This window comes from Ochotona curzoniae, unplaced genomic scaffold (assembly GCF_017591425.1).
Source record: "Ochotona curzoniae isolate NIBS_2020 unplaced genomic scaffold, NIBS_Ocur_1.0 contig_43, whole genome shotgun sequence".
Lineage (NCBI taxonomy): Eukaryota > Metazoa > Chordata > Mammalia > Lagomorpha > Ochotonidae > Ochotona > Ochotona curzoniae.
This window is the reverse complement of record NW_024466218.1, coordinates 6,248,316-6,265,417: the sequence shown is the minus strand read 5'-3', so window position 1 is coordinate 6,265,417 and position 17,102 is coordinate 6,248,316. Positions and strand designations below refer to the sequence as shown.

The 17,102-nt window shown below is 40.6% G+C and overlaps 1 protein-coding gene across 2 annotated transcripts; it reads right to left on the bottom strand.

Moving 5' to 3' along the window:
* Positions 1-1,154: 1,154 nt before the first annotated feature.
* Positions 1,155-14,466, bottom strand: AQP4 (aquaporin 4). Of its 2 annotated transcripts, XM_040984838.1 has the most exons (5): positions 14,305-14,466; positions 10,995-11,409; positions 9,983-10,147; positions 9,631-9,711; positions 1,155-5,488 (listed from the first exon to the last, which is right to left on the bottom strand). In XM_040984838.1, exons 1-5 carry the CDS (start codon positions 14,334-14,336, stop codon positions 5,210-5,212), a joined length of 972 nt encoding a protein of 323 aa, XP_040840772.1. In that variant the 5' UTR covers positions 14,337-14,466; the 3' UTR covers positions 1,155-5,209. The 2 variants fall into 2 exon arrangements, with proteins under 2 accessions (XP_040840772.1, XP_040840773.1); XM_040984839.1 differs by lacking the exon at positions 9,631-9,711 and having other exon boundaries at positions 14,305-14,336.
* Positions 14,467-17,102: the final 2,636 nt, after the last annotated feature.

The following is a 17,102-nucleotide window of genomic DNA, read 5'->3' as shown; positions in this document are numbered from 1 at the left end:
TGATAAAAAAAATAGTGAGAATTAATTCAGGTGACATATTGTTTTGGACATTTTCCAAGTAGGACAATTATCTAAAGCAGCCTGACATTTATGTCTCTAGCTTTCCATGCTTGTTAAACCACTTTCCCTGCTGAAATGCTCATTGAGCTAAATTTCATCTAACATCTGGCCATTGTATAAATATAGCAATGAAAACATGTCTTGTTGCCTATACATTAGGTATAAATTCAAAAAGTCTAATTAGTGTTTCATTTTTTGGTGTTCATTTCTATCTGTTTTTAGTTTCCTGAGCTAATTTTAGTCTCCTGCGCCTGGAACTACATACATTCAAATACACAGCAGAAAACCAAGTAGATTAAAGAACAGCAGTTTGTGACATTTCCAAATGATTGTAGATACTAATGAATTTCTTTATACAGGCAACAAGCACTTTATGAGTAAATGTCAAGCTGATTTCAATGCTTTGGGGTGGGAGAAGACACAGAATAGCTGAGACAGTCTTAACCCTTAAATTGTTCAGCATCCTGTGGAGGTAGAGACCTTCACATGATCACACTGCAATTTTACAAATGCTAAGAAAGATACGTAGTCTCCTGGCTCCTGAGGTGAGGTGCTGCACCTCACCTCATTGGTTGCACCTCATTCATTGGTTGCACACTACATACATAATTGTCTTCAGTCTTCCGCTGAGGGCCTGTGTCCTCTCAAAATTGAGAAGGCCCTCAACTCAGTGCCACAGAAAGTGAAACCATCACTCACCGAGCTTATACTATCCATCTGGGGAGGCAGGATTTGCCAAGTGTCTGAGGATAGAGCGTCTATTTAGCAAGAATGGTTGCAGTGGTCTCGGTCTCTACTTTTAGATGGACTATAATGATAGTTATAGTTGTCCATTCTGGATACATTTGTACATTTTGAATGAAGCCTGTGAAAACACAATTTTCACTGCTAAGCCCAACTACAGTGCATATTTTGCAGGCTTTCAAAAAATACACTTGATTTCATGAGTTCCACCACCATTTTGTTTGGTGTTGACTGTACTCAACTACTTAAACCTCCCGGTCATTCTCAAGAGTGCTTATGCTCTAACTTACAAAAACATGAATGGAGTTTTGAATATCATCCTTAAAAATATATAAAAACATTAAAAGATATCTTTTAAAACATTTAGAAGTTTATTTGTACAAGTTTGATAGTATGAGATGTAGCATTATTCATGGGAAGCAACCACAATGTTAAGACTTTAATATTTCATTTTAAATATTAGACATTATACTTTCAATATCTCTCATATTGACTATAATGTTGAGAAAGCATTTCAGTTAATAAATAATTGTGAGTATAACCATATGTTCAGTTATTCTCCCTAGTTTATTGTGAATTACAATCTCATTGTGATTTGGGTCATAAAAGTAATGAAGAATTGCTTTTATATTTACTAAGTGAATTTTATTTAATGAATCTTGAAGACCATCTAGAAATTTATTACAATGAATTATATAAATTAGGTGCAGTGTTTAGGTCTTTAATTTTCAACTTGGACAGGTAACATTATAACTGCTTTTAAGTTTTGTGGCCATTGCATTTATTATGTACTATTTATTTAATTTTTCACAGACTATGGTAAATATTTGCAGATATGAGTGGTTATAGTTTCTGATCTTGGAATTAAACAACTTTTATTTGTTTCAGAAAATTAAGAGTTCCAAAAGTTCTGGCCAGTATGGGACAATCTGTCAAACATTAAAACACAACTGTGAACTCATAGGACAGAAAGTAGAGGAAGTGAGTTTTATTACCTTACACTTTCCAGAGAAGAGCTACACAGCTTCCAAATTATGCTCATGCCACAAACACACTAGGAAAGACAGAATTACTTTCAGGCCTGTGATGTTTTGAATTTACATATTCCCCCAAATCTTACGCTTGGTATTTACATATTTGACAAGGTATCTATTCAGCTCACACTCTCATCTTCAGTTGTTCCAAAGGCAACTTTTCTGCCAAATGTCCAGGATGGTGCCCACCTGCTTACAACCAAGGGCATTGCTGGGGTTAATTTCAGCCTTTGTATTTGACTCTCTGTTTTGGAGTATTCCTGTCATTATCAAGTTTAAACCAAAACATGTGTCACCTGGTCTTATGCCTTTCAAAAACTAGTCTGTCCTATTTGACCTGAAATTTCTAATAAGCCTGATAACTAAATTCCATCAGATGTGTTTGTTCAGCATTCCTGATCTCCTTATAAAATCTGCAACACAGGGCAGTAGTTCTAGCTAGCTCCTTTATGCGTTAGAAAAAGGCACAGATGATAGAAAGGCACTACAGGCACTTGTGAAAACTATCAAATTTCAGGAAAAAGTGTAGACACCTTCAATGTAGATAAAGAATTCGCTTCTGAAAAACACTTCCTGTGTAAAAGGTTAGTTCTCTCAAGAAAATGTCCCCTTTCAAAATGGGAAATATCTTCTAAAATCTGTGCTTCAAGTTTTGAAGACAGGGCTGAAAAAAAAAAAAAGCCACAATACTTGCCCTGTTGCACTTGTCCATTTGGGTAAGGACCACTTTGCCCTTTTTCGAGGCCTGGGTGGCTGTTCTCAGGGGAAAAGCAGTTGGCATTGTTCCATGGCTGGATAGAATTCATTTATGTCTTCCGGTTTTTCTCTGATCTCCCCTCTGTGTAACTGTCAGCAGCAGTCACTTGGGAGCGGCACTCTGCACTTCATTAATAAGAAGAGATTAAAGGAAAAAGCCCTCCTTTCCCAACACACTTGGATAATTTGGTGCCATCCATAAGGCAACAGACCCCTGCTGCAGAGATGTCATTACAAAGGTACGATTTCATTACTTGTTACTGGCAGAGCCTTGAGTGAAATACAAAATATGTTGTCTCATATGCAGGGAAAAAACTGCTAAAGCTTTCATTCATTTCATGCCTCTAAACATAACAGAATGCAAAAAATATATTTTATGCCTTTCAAATTTATATTGCCTTCCTTTAGTAATCCTTGAAATCACGTTTTTATTAAATACCGAGGAAAATGAGGATTAAAAGAAAAATTATTCATATTCTTAAAGCTCAAATGGAGTTTGCATATTTATATTAACCTACTGTGTACCAGGCATTCTGCTTGATGCTGAAAAACAAGCTAGAAAGACATAATTCATCTTTTTACAAAACCCTAACTTATTGAATGCTATAATTCCAAGTTGAGTATAAAAGTGAGTGTATAAGAAGTAAACCATGTGGCAGAAAAAAAGTGCCTAAAGCTGGGTATTGTATAAGCATATTCAGAAAATCTGTTTAGTTCTTTCATGTTAATTGAACTTATTTTTGAACTGATATGTTTGCTGATGGTTGATGTTGCCCTTTGAAATGAATGACACACAACGTTAAGTCATGAATGGGTTATTATACAAACAGCTGAAATGATAGGCACAGATGCTCCTTGGAGGATTTGCACCTTACTTTTTGCAGGGGGCACTGACCAGGATGTAGCCACGCATTAGCGTAGTGTGTGGTACAGCTGTGGTCCTGGGACTTTGACATCTGCCATAAAACATTCCAGTGGCACTCCCAGGTATGACACTGGTGTGAGGATTCTCTGGGAACTTTGCTCATCACTCTCCTAGCACCAAAGAGAATCAGGTTTTAATAGTGGTCCATTATTTCACTGACACTGACACACCACTGCCTTTAACACTCAAAAATGACATACAGTTGGGACTTCGCTTGAGAGAGAAAGCCCTTGATTATCAGCTATTTACAAGCCACTCCTTGCAGTTATGGATTTTGCTTTCCTACAACTGGCTTTATTTGATGATGTAACGCTTATAGTCCTATGTCTAAGATCAAGCTAGACCAGAAGGTTAACATTATAGAAACCAGGGTCTCTAGAGAACATAAAACTGACAAAAGGCAAAACAGAGTATTAAGTTAGAGTTAGTAAGGAGCATACTTAAAAATAAATGCAATATATCTAGACATGAAATATTGGTCACCTAGTCGATTAGAAGACAGACTGTAGAGATGTTCTTACCTTTCTTCTCTGTAGCCTTGTTGCATCTGGTCTGTCATGCATGTTAACTCACTCTAATGTTATTACATTTGCAATGAAGATGAACAGATATCAAAGTCACAGAGATTGAGACTGTGCAGGATCAGTTAACACCTTACAAAATGAGCAGAGCCTAGCAATCAACTGAAGTCGAGACTCAACTAGTTAGCTCCATGTTATGAAAAACATGTCTCAGCTAATATTTAAAAACAAAAGTCACAAACAAAACCCCAAGTTTTGCCAATAAATTAGAAAAATTAAGCAAAGTAGTTAAAAGCTTAGTTAATTTCACGTGGTGTGTTTGAAGATGTGCACTGAAAACAGATCAAGCATTTGATTCCAGATTATGTATTTCTTTTTTCTTTCTATGACGGTAAAATTTCCCATACCCTCTTAAGGTTTCACAGGTCTTCTACCTGTCCTGAATGTAGTACACATCACTTAGGATTGTGATATTATCTTGCATGGAACTAGTAAATATACTGGGGTACTGAATATTCTTTTCAAATTTCTGGTTTTAGTCCCACATTTCTTTTGGCTATGAGCAGGAGGAAGGAATATTATGGATTGAAGTTGGGGTTGAAAACAGGATATTTGCAGTATAAATAAAGGTAATCAGTTAGCAATGACCCTTGTCAAGATTCTTTTGCAGAATTAGTACATCAATAAGGGGTTGCCCCTAAAATAATTTCTTATAGCCCTTCCTTTGAATGTGTACGAATTTGTGGCATACTATATTTGACATTATCAGGCTCAATGTAATAGGATAAAACTATTTAAATGAGAACTGATAATGCCAGTTTCCTGGCAGAAGGGGAATAATTTGATAGGTGTGTCTATAAGATCTGTAAGATAAGACTTAACCAAATCTTCCTACACACTTTAAATGGCTTATTAGTAAGCAAGAAGAACTTGAAATGTATTTGCTTTGGGGATGCTTTGGAAAGATTTCTTCTTTAGATTTGGAATCCACAATTGATTTCTCCTTTCCTCCTTGGTAAATAATGTAATATATATTGTGTTTGGATTGAGTAATATGACATGAAATGCACCTGCACATGGCTAACTTATAACAAATCTGTTTCCTTAATGGGTGGAAGGAAATCTGAGGATTCTCCCGGACGTTGTCTGCTTTCAGTGCTATCTTCTAGTCATACTGAAGACAACACCTCTCCAGATGGGTCTTTCCCCTTCTTCTCCTCGCCTCGGTCAATGTCAATTACGTGCATCACTCCTGGTTTTAGAATCAAGTCTTCAGTCTCTACTTGACTCCTGTTGTCTTCCACCTCCATGTAGCTCCCCTTTGTTTGCTGCGTGGCTTTGCTGAAGGCTTCCTTAAAACGTCGTTTGAGTTCAACATCTGGGCAGAAGACATATTCATAAAGGCCGCCTGCCAGGACAGCTCCTATTATTGGGCCAACCCAATACACCTGGAGGAAGGTGAAAGATAAAGTGAAAAACAGAGGAAAGCAATTCCATGGAACCACTGGTGAATGCAGAATGCAACTTGTTTGAGACAGCAATTGTGTTACACATGAAAAAAAGAGGGTAATTGGAAAAGAAATAGGAAAATACAGCAAACCCATCAAATGACATTTGAGCAAAAAAAAAAAAGGAAGGATTGTTTTTTCTTTCTCCATTTCATTACTTTCCCATTTCCTAATAATTATTAAGAGAAGGTAGCTCTTCTTTAGCAGTGCTGCAAATTAAGAAGACACTAGAAATTCTCCAACCAAAATTAAAAAAAAAATCTGTAGGGCATTACTGGTTTTCTGTGTTATCACCATCAAATAGCACTTTGATCATTTGCAACTTTAGTTATTCAGAACAGAAAGACAAATGGGACATCAGATATACTACTTGGCACTATTGTGAGTTAACTTTCTGGGTCTTAATTTTCTCACCTGCATGGTAGGGACTGTATAACTACATACTTCATGGGGTATAAAGATAAATGAAATAATACCTGTGGAATACTTAATAGTTCCTTCCTCCATATCATGCTTCCTGATTATGAAAAAAAAGTGCATGTGACTAGTCTGGCATGTGACTACTAATTTACTATTTTATGTATATTACTTGCTTTTGCTCTCTGAAATTTGGTTATTTGATTTAACTGACTATCTTATGTTTTGTTCACAACACTTCTTTGAAAGAGCTTTCATCTCTACAAGTTTTACCAGGATGGTATGGTAAAAAAAAAAGAAAAAAACCTGCTGAATGTAAGTTTGACTTCTAGTTGAAAAGTAGTAATTCTGTAGCATTTCAAGAAATGCAGTTTTCATTGTACCATTTGTGCACTAGAATAACTGTTTCAGGCTTAAATGAACCGTAGTGCTTGCTTTAGAGCCTTTGTGTGCTGTGTAGCATTAAATATTCATTCAAAAAAAAAATCGCTTGGGCAATAGAAACCTTGTTTCTTGAATATCCTTTGCATGCCAATTATACCTAGAACTTTTGTTCAATTACATAATCTGACAATTAGCTAATTTTATTATCTTCAATTTATGAATGAGAAAGCAGATACTCTTTAGAGGGTGAGAGTATCATGGTTTGCAAGTGATTGAGAGGAGACTTTAGGGCTACCATTCCTCTGTTTTGAACCACTATTTTGTTTCTATGACAATACACTTTTCTTGTTTCCTCAAAATACAACGAATCATTTTTGCTTGAAAACCCTTCTGGAAATTAATCTCACTTAGCAACCTGTCTTTAGAAAACCTGAAGAAAATTGAAACTTCAAGCTGAATCGGAACACATACCCTTAACATGCAAACTGTTGGCAGAGAGGCTGGAAGAACCAAGTTCCTAATCTTGAACATGGAATTGTGAGTTTATCTTCTCTATGCCCTTTCAAACGAGAAATCAGAGTGCTCCCCTCAATGCCTTTTATTTCTTTGGTAAGATCTCATTAGAAGGGGACTGTTGCACGAGCTACAAGTCCTATAAGGGGAAACAACTACCAAACCCCAACACCTCAAAAGCCTATGAGGATGCAAAATAGCAGCATGTTCTTGAAAAAGGAAAAAAAAAAAGTTGGGTCCGTGCACTAGCCTGGTGGCTATAGTCCTTACCTTGCATGTGCTGGCATCCTATATGGGTGCTGGCTCAAGTCCTGACTGCTCTGTTTCACATCCAGTTCCCTGCTTGTGATCTGGGAAAGCAGCTGAGGACAGCTCAAAGCCCTGGGACCCTGCACCTGTGTGGGAGACCCAAAAGAAGCTCCTGGCTTCGCATTGCCTCAGCTCTGGTCTTTGTGGTCACTTGGGGAATGAACTAGTGTAAGAAAGATCTTTCTATCTTTCTCTCTGTAAATCTACCTTTCAATGAAAATAAATAAATCTTTTTAAAAAAAATCACCAAAAGGAAAAAAGTCTCAGTGTCAACTTGCTGTTGCAAAGTGAAGTCATATGTAACTTAAATGATCTTTTAAAAGTTTGTCAAGGATAATTTTTATTGCTAAAAAATAAAAAAAAATTACATGCACTTGAAAAGAAAACAAAATCATTAAACTATACAAAAAAAATCACAGTGCTTTGGATTATCTTTTTATCTCTATCTGAAACCATGTTTTCAAAAAGGTCATTTGTGTTCGACTAAAAAGGCAGAATGAGAGCAAGAGAGAAAGACACGAGAGAGTTTCTTCATCTGTTCATTTGCTTCCTGAATTCCCATAACAAGTGCTGACCCAGGAGGAAGTTAGGACTCCAGCTTCCACCTGGCCCTTCCGCAAGGGTGGAAGGCTCCGAGCACATGAGCTATGCCTGATGCTCTGCGGGACGCATGAGTAGGATGCTAGACGGGGAATGAAACACCGGCGACTAGACCCAGCACAAAGACAGGGGATGTGGGCGCTGCAGACGGAGGCTTAACCCACTGTGCTCTGTGCTTACCCAGATCTGCAAACGTATCTTCAATCAGTCCTGGATTGGCATACAGTGTTGCTAAAAAGTGCACTTGGACATTTAAGTAGGATTAAGCTTGTTGGAGAACAACAAGGAAACATCTGATTTAATCAACATGGTGTGGATTTTTTTTTCTTGCTGTTTAAATTTCAACTAATACATGTAACAAGTAATCAATAAAAATGCAATTATCCCCCTTTTCAAATCCTCATAATTTAAACTGAAAGTTGTTAATTACAAATTGGTTTTAATTTAGTAAGTTGATCTTATATCACACTCGTGTTGCAGGATCTATACACTGTCATTCAAACTTCCAATGTTTTCAACGTAGCAAACTGTTGGAGTCATAAACGGAATTCTCAGTGGCAAAAGGGCCAATGTCACAGATGGCGTGACTGAACACACTTTGCATGGCTGTATTTAAAAGGTCGCTTTTGAACATTGCTGCTCATACTATTATTTAAGACTACTCTTTAAAAAGCATAGTGTACTTTAAAACACTTAGCATACGCCTTAGCACAGCTGTGTTATTTGTTTTCATTTGCAGAACGTATAACAGTTGAGTGGTCTGACTGGCTCAATAACCACCATATACTTAAGATCAAAACACACCTGATACAATTGTGTTTTAGTCACAATTTTTTTAAAAATTGTAATATTCACGGCATGCAAATTATAATACATGTCTTAGTAGCTTACACATGTCTCAGATTTTTACTGCTTATTTTAGTGTGTGTTAGGGCCTTCCCAACTAGTGAACTGTTCACTTGAAAGACTTAAAATGCCTTTATTCTAGAAATTAGTTGAAACAAAATTGATCGTGATATTTAAAAATGGACTTCACTAAATCTGGAAGCAGTGCCATGACATTAGTAAGATCAGGCTTGAGACTTACAAATGTGCCTTTTCTGAGAGTTGTTTAATTTTTCAGCTGTGATTGTGGCAATGATAGTATAAACATTTGCACCATTTATTCTGAGTCATCTCAAGTTCAAATGCTTCCTGTTCACATACCATAACCGGGTGATGCTTTTGTAAACAAAAACAGTAAATTCTTTTCTGATAGAAAGTGTTTTTAAGACTTTCTTTTTTCTTGAGTTATGGAAATATCTTCAGTTATTTCTTTTTCTAAAAGATCTGTTTATTTCTATTGATAGGGCTGATTTACAGAGAAAGAGAGACAGAAAGAAAGATCCTCTGTCTACTGGTTCAATCCCCACGTGGCCACAACAGCTGTAGCTGTGCCAATCCGAAGCCAGGAGCCAGGAGTCCCAAAGATGCAGGGTCCCAAGGCCTTGGACCATCCTCCTCTGCCCTTCCAGGCCACAAGCAGGAAGCTGGTTAGGAAGTGGAGCAGCCAGGACATGGACTGGTGCCCACATGGGATCCCAGGGTTGCAAGGCGAGGATTTAGCCACTAGGTTATTGTACTGGGTTTTTCTTTAAATTATTTAAACATGCTGTTCACAGCACCATCCTGAATTAAAAGACTAATACTGATGGCAGAACAGATATGAGATGTTTTATAATGGAATTTAATCTTTCCCTAATCTTTATGAAAGATTAGTAAAAGGAGGCTCAAGGTTGGAGGAATGCAGGAAAAGAAAAAGGCACTATGGATAATTTGCTTCCACTGTTAGAGATAGGAGCTATCAACATAATGGTTACCCAGTGGTTCTCCCAATTTCCCATGATAACAGCAGGTCCAAATGATCGGGCAGGATTCATGCTGGCACCAGTATAATTGATCTATAGGAAAAAAAAAAAAGCAGTTTCAGACATTGCTGAACGGGGACTAACAGGTATCATTCGTTATAATTATTATTTATTAGATCTGTTGGAGGAACCTCAAGATGTTAGTAGCCAAATCAGCATTCTCATTACTTAGCAAAAGAATCATTTTAAATGAACAAGCAAGCTGGATACTGAAGAGCTACAGCTGTAAAACACGTCTCCGGGCCAGATCTAGGGTGAGGATAAATGAGATGGATCAATTATTCAGATGGTCTGGGTAACTTACTGCGAAGAGATGTCCAATTGCAACAGAAATTCCAATTGCTAAAGCTATGGAGCCAGTGACATCAGTCCGCTTGGAGTCACAGCTGGCAAAAACAGTGAACACCAACTGAAATGTGATTATCAACTCCACCAGGAGACCGTGGCCAGCGGTAAGATTTCCATGAACCTAGAGCGGAGAGAGGAAAAGACGCCCATTGCAAATGTAACAGGAGTACATTTCCGTGACAGCTTAACATTATGAAAGCCCTAGTTAATTCTTTGAAAAAGCAATGGTGAATTTGTGTCTTGAAATCACCTCCAAGTACGAGCTCCCCTCCATCCCCCAATCACTTATTTAGGGCCGTCACAGAGAACTGCTCTTAGTCATCGGGCTGGACTTCGTATGGCACGTCCTTTCCTACAAAGGAAACAAAACGTGCGTCCAGCGCACTTAGAGCTTCTTGACAGCCTTTTAATTTTCTAACGTAATGATTCAATCCATTAATTGGCTTAAATTAATTAGTAGATATTCCAATTAAAAATTGACACCATGTGTTTTAAATCAATCCTGGTGATCTGCTACCAATTGATATTCCCAATTGGCGAGGAACAAACCTAGGGTCAAACATCCATGACTTTTTTTTTAAGTGTGACCCTTTGAGTGGATCATTTTAAATCTCACGGATGTGGTGTGAAACAAAATTACTTCTTCATCTAGTGAACAGAGAAACATAAGATAGCTTCAACTAAATATATATAGTCAGTAAAATAAAAAGATTGGTGAGAGAAAGGGGGAGAACCAATATCATTTTTGTAGCTAGACTTGGCTGCTGGAGTTCCTCAAAAGCAAACGATTTCAAACTGATACACCGACCCTTGCTGGAATCAATTTTCATCCCATCAGGAACCATCAACCACTCTCTGGGAATAAATGAGCAATTTGAAGAATGTCTCTCAGGCCTCCAGGGTGCTATCAGGGAAAGTTTGCCAGAAGCTTGGCATCCCTGTTTGAAAATAACAGCTCCAGCGATTACCATGGTGACTCCTAGGCCTCCCACCACGCTGGGGGGTGTGACCAGGTAGAGAATTCCCGCTCCGATGATGGCACCCAGGCACTGGGCTGCAATGTAGAACACAGACTTGGCGATGCTGATCTTCCTGGTGCACACCATGGCCACCGTCACAGCGGGGTTGATGTGACCGCCGCTGATGTGGCCGAAGCACTGCACCATGGTGGCAATGCTGAGTCCAAAGCAGAGGGAGATGAGCACCATGTCCACAGGCAGGGGTTTCTCTGTGCCACCCCAGTTAATGGTGGAGCCCAGGCTGAGGAGTACAAAAATAAGCATAGCCAGAAACTCCGCTGTGACCGCTTTCCAGAAAGCTTGCGTCCAGACCCCTTTGAAAGCCACCATGATGTCCTGTCTTGTCCACAACGGTCCACACTTACTGAAAGGAAAGAAGACCGGCGTCAGAAGTCGGGGAACTGCCTTTTCAGCAGGAAAAGCTGAGGAATTGAGGTGAGAAGGGCCGGGACTGAGCTCTGGCATGCTGTCTTGGGGACGCGCTGCCCGGTGCTATCTGCACTCCAAGCAAGACCAGTTCTGGAACACATCGTTAATTAATAGTCAAGAGAATCTTACTCCAGTCTCTCTTGATTTAATATTCAAAGACCATTCAGTTTCACTGTAAGTTTATCTCAACTGTCCCTGGAAAGGGAAAGTTTGGAATCAAATTCCTAAAGAGATCAAGTAGAAAATACATTTACCTTGTAGTTAATTCCCTTAGGGCAAGTTTTGAAGGTTTCAACCCAGTCTGTAGATACCATTTATATTTTGAACAGAAAGCAATTAGAAACAGGAGAGTGTGAGTTTTGAACTCCAGTGTTCCCAAAGGGCATTCTGAAAGACTGGACAGTAGGAAGGCGTCCCAGGACTCCGGGGCGCCCCAAATGGTCTCTGCAGAGTCAGTCCGCAGTTGGGAGGGGAGCTCCTGAGTGGGGAACTGGTGGGGTCGCGAGGGCAGCAGGAGGAGCCCCAGAGTGGACCCGGTCCAGGGAACCTCGCGTGGCGTCCCTGTCTCAGGCTCCCGGGAAGCCAGAAGCGCCTGGTTGACTGCTGGCCAACAGCCCTTCCCGGGCAGAGCCAGGCTCTGGGGCGCTGGCCAGGGGAGCAAACAGAAGCGGCCTGGCATCCTGGTGGCTGGGGGTGGGAGATGCTGTTAGGGGAGCAAGGACAGTCCCTCTTGGTGCCAGGCTTTCTCTTAACCCTTGCTGGTCTCCCACTCTCTGCCTTTCTCTTGCAAAGGTGTGCAAACAGCTGGGGGCCTGGACCCCTTCCTGGCCTGTGGTAGGAAGAGCCGTGTGTGTGTGTGTGTGTGTGTGTGTGTGTGTATGTGTATGTGTATGTGTATGTGTGTGTGTGTGTTGCTGTGGGGCACAGGGAATTGGTCCACAGAGTGCTGGTTCTGTGCAAAGCAAGCTTTCCCTGAGGTGTCCTTGTTGGCTCTGGCTGAGGGAACAGTGTGTCTGGTCTTGGGGTGCATGGAAGGAGGCAGGGACGAGAAGATAGGGGCAGCTGTCGCTAGGGAAAACATTTTCTCCCTACAGTCCATCTTCCTCCAAAATTGCCTTTGGCCCTCAAGGATACAGCTTGATCATTTTAAAGGATGACTGTTGATGTGGAAAAGAAGTGGCTAGGATTTTTCCGGGTGGGGGTGCGGGGCTAATATCCCCAGTTGGGCATTAACTACCTCGCTTGTCCTTGTTCTTTGCTGGTGTTGGTCATAAGAGCATTTAGCAGAGAATCTAATCACAGATAACTGTGTGAAGGGTTGGGCAAGAAGTCCAAGTCCTTTAGGAGACTGGAGTTACTGCAGTTTCCTCTTCCGCATGCTGTGGAGCTCTCATTTTCCCCACCTTGGGTCCCCTGGAGCAGCGTTCTGCATGGGCCGTGCAGAAAGCTGTGCTCCTAAAGGTCTTGGAGCAGACTCTTCCTTGACCTTTAGGATCCCAGCTCAACCTCTGCTCTGATCTGGGGTTTTGCTTCAGAGTTGGAAAGAGGAGGAACCCATTTTCTGCCCAAGGTGGAGTGGCAGGAGGAAGACAGGGCTCACTCTTGAAGGGGCACAGTCAGTAATGTCCCAGGCATCCCCTGCCCAAGTGACTTTCTCTAAGTCAATTGAATAATTATGAAAAACCCCCAGCTGGGAAAACAATGGCATCATCTCCCTGGAGGAAGAGATCATAAAGACTCAAAAACAGCACACGCAACAGGGCAGGGAGAGCACCCTGGGAGAGGGTTTGAAATATGCCCCCAACCCCCCAAGGCAGAAGCAGCTCAGACAGCTCACAGACTGAACTCAGCAGCGGCTCAGGGCTGTAGCCGGCCCAGATGGCAAAGGTGCAATTACAGGTGTTGTTTTCTATGGTCACATTCAGTAGGGACAAGGAGGAGGAAAAGGCAGGAAGCCGAGGAAACAGAGCGTGCAGGAAACAGTCTCTTTTTGGAATTTAAGCGAGCACCGGTGGAGGCAGAACCAGAAAAGGCCAGCCTTTCTGGGCAGTGCCCCCTTCACCCTGGCATTTGCCCTCCCCGAGTGAATTCTCTCACGCACCTGTCTACCTCTCCAGAGACCTAATGAAGCAACTCTGCCACTCTTTCAGCTATAACTTTTCATCAGGCAGAGAAATTCAAACCCAAACACCAAAACCAATAAAGCAAATACTCGTCAACAATGTGTTTAGCCTTCTTTACCTGCTGAATTCACAAGATAAGATCTTTTTCAAGAAGAATCTTTGGCAGCCTCACTCAACTGTGAACCCCAAAGTGTGCCGGCCTCTCAAGGGCTTACCCCAATATCGCTAGGAGACCCCTCATAGTACCCCCAGCGTTCCCAAGAATTCACATGCCCTGGAAACAGATCAGTGCAATTTGCTTTGCTTCCTTTGCCCCAGAACAAAGAGGGTCTGTGGCATGGTAGGGAACTGGCACATTAGTTTCTAGGTGAACTCTCACCGCTCTGCACTCCTGGACGGCTGAGCCTCCGGGTGAGTTCCTTTTCTGATGAAAAATGCCACAGGTAGATGACCCTTCACGGGGTGATCGCCAGAGCCAGCTGGCAGGTCTCACCTATGTGGAGAGCTCTGCTAAACAGCATCTTTTTTTTCTTTTACTTTTGCCCTCTCCACATCCCCTGTGTGTGCCCAGAACCCTCTTCTAAAACAACCATCCGCCTGCCCTCCATGCAGCTTTCGGCTTGAGTCTGTAACACAAATCTGTAAGTAAAAGAGACAGAGTTCTATTTGCCCTGAACACTGTTCTCTTAAAGCAAAGAAGGACTTACCCCCACCGCCTTGCTGCGGGTCTGTCACTCATGCCTTCCCTGGCCAGAGTGCAGTTCTCATTGCCTGCCCTGCGGCTCCCAGTACGCTGGGAGTCAGATTACGGCCACTTGTCTGATTGGGTTTTTGGAGTGTAGGGGTGGAAAGATTTTGCACCATGTGGCAATCGCTAAGTTATATTTGAACTTTGAAATAACTTTTCTGTACCTGATCTCTATAGACACAAGGCATTTCAGGAACACAAAATGTTGATGTGTTTTTATCCAATAATCTTTGAAAACAAAAATTTCTCACAATGTTTATTTAATTTCTTCCTGCCCCAAAGAATTGTTGAAAATTTGTCTTGTTTGATTATGTGCTATATTGTCAAACTTGGGCAACTATTAGAAAGCAGACCTGCATATCAGGCAGTTGGAATGAATTGAGATCTAGGTTTCAGTGCATTTGTTTTCAACTGAGAAAACAGCCAGTGAGTTTTATTTGAAGTTTTTGAACCAAAAAGCAGCATTATGATCATGATATTTAATAGCAGTTACATTTATAGCCTAAGAACATTGATTTGCACAATAAGAAATAAAAATGGAAAATACAGTAAATTTGGTTGTTTTGTGGGCTGATTGCCCTGTTACATTAATAATTTTTGAATCAGAAGTAGCAAATTTAAATAATATAAGTAGTGGAGTTAAATGATTGGGAATAATTGGTAGATTTACTATCTAGAAAACTAGCTATATAGCATGCCAGATCCAGTACAAAATGAGTGCAGGGCCCTTTGCATTTGATTGACCTAAGATGTATAGCATTAAAATAATCATAATACATGTTTTATGAGACTCCATCATCACTGCTGCATGTTTAGGTAAGAGGATTATTCTTGTTTTACAGTAGTTAACTCCTGACCTTTGAGTAATGTAACAAACATTCTAGAACTCAACACCCAACCCAAGAACTAGAACCTTGCTAAATGACTCATCTCTGTCTAAGATCTCCTCTCTCCACTCAGAATCTCATTCTGACTGGGTATTTTTTTTTTTCAGAATGAAGGCTGACAAGAAAGAAATAAAGAAATGAGAAGCAGATGCATTTTGAAATCACAGAAGAAATTGTTGTTACTCAGATCCTTGAAGTATGGGGTATGTGCAAAGATATAATAGAAGAGCTAAAATTTTGAATGTGAATTTCAGGGAAGCACTGTTTCAAGCAGTTACTGCTAACAAAGATTGAATTTATATTCTTAAGAAAAATGTCTGTGCATTCACCATTGTATATGCATGATCTCACTCTTGAAAAATATTCTTTCTGAAAGTTGGAATATCTTCTGATATCAGGAGAAAGGAGGATTAATGTGAATCATACTGATTCTTAGAACTGAGTACCATTTGGATTCTGGGTGAGATGAAAAGAAAAGGCAGAAAATACTTTTTTTTTTTTTTCAAAGTAGAGAACTTTGACTCTCTAGGAGGATGTGCTAGATGTAAGTTTTTGACACTAAGAAAAACGGAGTCAGAACATTGGCCGGGCCTATGAAGGCAACAAAGCTGCCCTGTTTAGGTGTTTCTTAGGAACGAATCTTACAGTGAGGTGAATGGGCATCCTGAAAAGGTGCTCAAGGTTGCTGGTCCATGAGGGACCCTCTGCAGGTGCACCATTTGCAGGTTGCTCGAAGCTCATCGGCATTCTCTGCAAGGCCTGGCCAGTTCCCGTCACCATGTTCCAAAGTGCCAGAAAAAGTTGGTAACCACAGTTTCTCAGAGTCTTTTTTTTTCTTTCCTGGCAGGCTGCTGTGCTGACAGTCCTGTCCCCAAGGGATGACTGTTCCCATTGAGAGCAGGGCCACCCGAATTGGCACCAGCTCCCGTACTTGTTAGTACTCTCAGCAGAGTGGCTTACAATTGGTCAGACATTAACTCTGTATCTGCTAGAGATAGGTGCTGCTGATGATCATTTTTGTGCTTGAGATAACATTACAGATCTATTAGCACTGGCATATACAAACAGATGTGTGCCTGGCTTTTCTTTGGACGAGGGACAGAAATTTCCAGTAAGTGTGTCTATGGCAGTGTAAGCACAATATGGTGATAAAGGAAGGCAATCACACTGTACTTGTGGTTGACCATAGTAGGTGGGAGCCGGAAGAATTGGAGGAATTCCTTCCAAAGTGAGCCACTCTGAGCTAAGTCCAGAATCAAATAGAGTGAAATTCAATGTTTTCCCTGTTGGTAACTTTCAAAGAGTTTAATTCATCTAAAAATCGAGTAACTGTTTCTAATGGTGTAGTCCTTGATCTTTTGGGGAGGAGAATTACTTGGCACATTGATATGCAACTGGCGCCCTGTACCAGACAACCTATCAGAGTTTTAGTTGAGTAGATTTGTGAAGTTATAGGTCAGTAACACATGGAGAAACCGAGAGAAGGGTAAATGAAATTTCTCAGCGTATCTTGCAAAAACAAACTCATGGGATACTTTGCTTCCAAATTTTCCTTTAAGAGAATGCCACTTTTTAAACGTTTGGATTATTTACTTGAAAGACAGACACACACACCAAGAAAGAAAGTTCTTCCATCTTCTGGCTCACTCCCTCAGATGGCTGCAATGGCATGTTCTGAGTAAGACTTAAGCCGCCCAGAACTGCATTCAAGTCTCCCAAGTATACTTGGGCCATTTTTTTTCCTGCTTTGTCAGTAGACACATTATCAGCTTCTTGGACCAGATGTGGAGCAAACTGGGACTTGAAGCAGCACTCTGATATGGGATGTTGGCATCAAAGAGTGGTTTGTCATGTTACAACACTGTCCCTG

Excerpts from the sequence above, each read along its gene's own strand:
- AQP4 (XM_040984838.1), bottom strand. The coding sequence starts at position 14,336 with ATGAGTGACAGACCCGCAGCAAGGCGGTGGGG. Across the intron at positions 11,410-14,304 it reads CCCGCAGCAAGGCGGTGGGG|TAAGTGTGGACCGTTGTGGA; the intron begins GTAAGTCCTTCT and ends CTTTCCTTTCAG. Across the intron at positions 9,712-9,982 it reads CAATTGGACATCTCTTCGCA|ATCAATTATACTGGTGCCAG; the intron begins GTAAGTTACCCA and ends TTTTTCCTATAG.